This window comes from Lutra lutra, chromosome 4, assembly GCF_902655055.1.
Source record: "Lutra lutra chromosome 4, mLutLut1.2, whole genome shotgun sequence".
Classification (NCBI taxonomy): Eukaryota; Metazoa; Chordata; class Mammalia; order Carnivora; family Mustelidae; genus Lutra; species Lutra lutra.
The window spans coordinates 111,130,955-111,133,081 of record NC_062281.1 but is presented as its reverse complement, the minus strand read 5'-3'; the positions used below and the strand labels follow the sequence as shown (position 1 = coordinate 111,133,081).

At 38.0% G+C, this 2,127-nt stretch overlaps 1 protein-coding gene across 1 annotated transcript; it reads left to right on the top strand.

Annotated features, from left to right (window-relative positions):
* The first annotated feature begins 220 nt into the window (after positions 1 to 220).
* LOC125098008 (peptidyl-prolyl cis-trans isomerase FKBP3) lies at positions 221 to 1,218 on the top strand. The gene has a single exon (XM_047726324.1). It carries the CDS (start codon positions 250 to 252, stop codon positions 922 to 924), a length of 675 nt encoding a protein of 224 aa, XP_047582280.1. The 5' UTR covers positions 221 to 249; the 3' UTR covers positions 925 to 1,218.
* Positions 1,219 to 2,127: the final 909 nt, after the last annotated feature.

The window sequence follows — 2,127 nt, the reverse complement described above, 5'->3', positions numbered from 1 at the left end:
GCCCCTCCTCTGTGGTCCCAATAGCTCACTACGATTCTCCCATTACGATAGCATTTATTATAAAATATTGTGGGTTCCTCTCAATTTCTCTACATGTCTCTTCCCACTAAAATGTATGTTCTGTGATTGTTGGGACCATATCTATCTTGTTCACCATCATATTTCTTGTGGCTATAAATAATAGTAAATACAGGCAGGGCGATGCCGAACCTAGGCGGGCTGGCTCAGTAAAGCAGAGGCAGCGGGAAGATGGCGGCGGCCGTGCCACAGCGGGCCTGGACCGTGGAGCAGCTGCGCAGCGAGCAGCTACCCAAGAAGGACATTATCAAGTTTCTACAGGACCACGGTTCAGATTCGTTTCTTGCAGAACATAAGTTATTAGGAAACATTAAAAATGTGGCCAAGACAGCTAACAAGGACCATTTGGTTACAGCCTACAACCATCTTTTTGAAAGTAAGCGTTTCAAGGGTACGGAAAGTGTAAGTAAAGTGTCTGAGCAGGTGAAAAATGTGAAGCTTAATGAAGATAAACCCAAAGAAACCAAGTCTGAAGAGACTATGGATGAGGGTCCACCAAAATATATAAAATCTGTTCTTAAAAAAGGAGATAAAACCAACTTTCCCAAAAAGGGTGATGTTGTTCACTGCTGGTATACAGGAACACTACAAGATGGGACTGTTTTTGATACTAATATTCAAACGAGTTCAAAGAAGAAGAAAAATGCCAAGCCTTTAAGTTTTAAGGTCGGAATAGGCAAAGTTATCAGAGGATGGGATGAAGCACTCTTAACTATGAGTAAAGGAGAAAAGGCTCGACTAGAGATTGAACCAGAATGGGCTTATGGAAAGAAAGGACAGCCTGATGCCAAAATTCCACCAAATGCAAAACTCATTTTTGAAGTAGAATTAGTGGATATTGACTGAAATAGCCAGCAATGCTTCAGATATAATGACATCAGCAACAATAAAACATTGCCTTGAAGAGACTTATGTAACTAATTAGAGTTGGTTACTATTGTAAGGGAAGAGTCAACTGGAAAATTCAAGAGCTCAGATATTGTTTACCCAGTCCCCAACTTTTAATATATGTAATCCATTATAATTCCCTAAAGTTCGAAATATTTTACTACAGCTATGTAAAATACTGGTTAAGGAGAAATGACTTTCCTTTACCTCATGTTGTAAACTAAAAGGCTCAATAAAAACATATTCAGTGTCTTGCAAAAAAAAAAAATAATAATAATAATAGTAAATACAATAAATATAACACAATATAAAATATAATAAACAGTTGCTGAATGTGTGAATGTATGAATGTATGAGTGAATAAATGAATGGCAGAAGCAACATCAGAGTAAAATCTTCATCTGTTGTCCAACTGCTTTGTGCAGTAACGTTCTAGGTATTTTATGGATTTTCATTTCTATGGGCTTATAAAGTTGTTCCAGGGATATAGTGTTTATTAAATGCCTCGTTTACCTATAAGATTTAGTGCTTATTGCAGGAAGAAGGATGGGAGCCTATTGATAAGAAAATCATAAACTTGGTCCCTGGGTTTTCATCTGCAGCTCCCTGCCTTGAATTGAGCTGCATCTAGCTTAGCCATTTGCATGCATTACTGTGGGTAAAGGGTTTGGAGGTGAGTGACAGACTAGGAGAGAGGATATGAATGACTTAGAACAAACTACAGAAAGAATTCTAGGAGCACATGACCCAAAAAATTCCTTTTCCACTGGAAAAAAAAAAAAAAAGACCAAAGTCTGCAGAAAGGACAGGGAATATGTTCCAGAAATGCAGCAGTACCAGTGGGTAAAATAACCAGCAATATTCAATTTGAAGTAAAAGAGTTTCAGTTCAAAGGGCAAAGCATGGTAACATTTATGATAAATTTTTGTGCTAAAGTATCCTTTCTGAAGGTCACCAAAACAAGTTCTGAATTTAACTTCCAAAATCCAGTTTTTGCTCTGTTAATTATTAGGGATTTTTTGAATAAACAATCCATGCAGAGCTCTGGACTCCACCCTGCTGTTTTCTACCTTCAAGGGTGGTCGTCCAGGAAGGATTTCTTCTCTGTCATAAAGGCCGGCAGTTAAGATATGTGGGACCTCCTGCCTGATATATCTTACA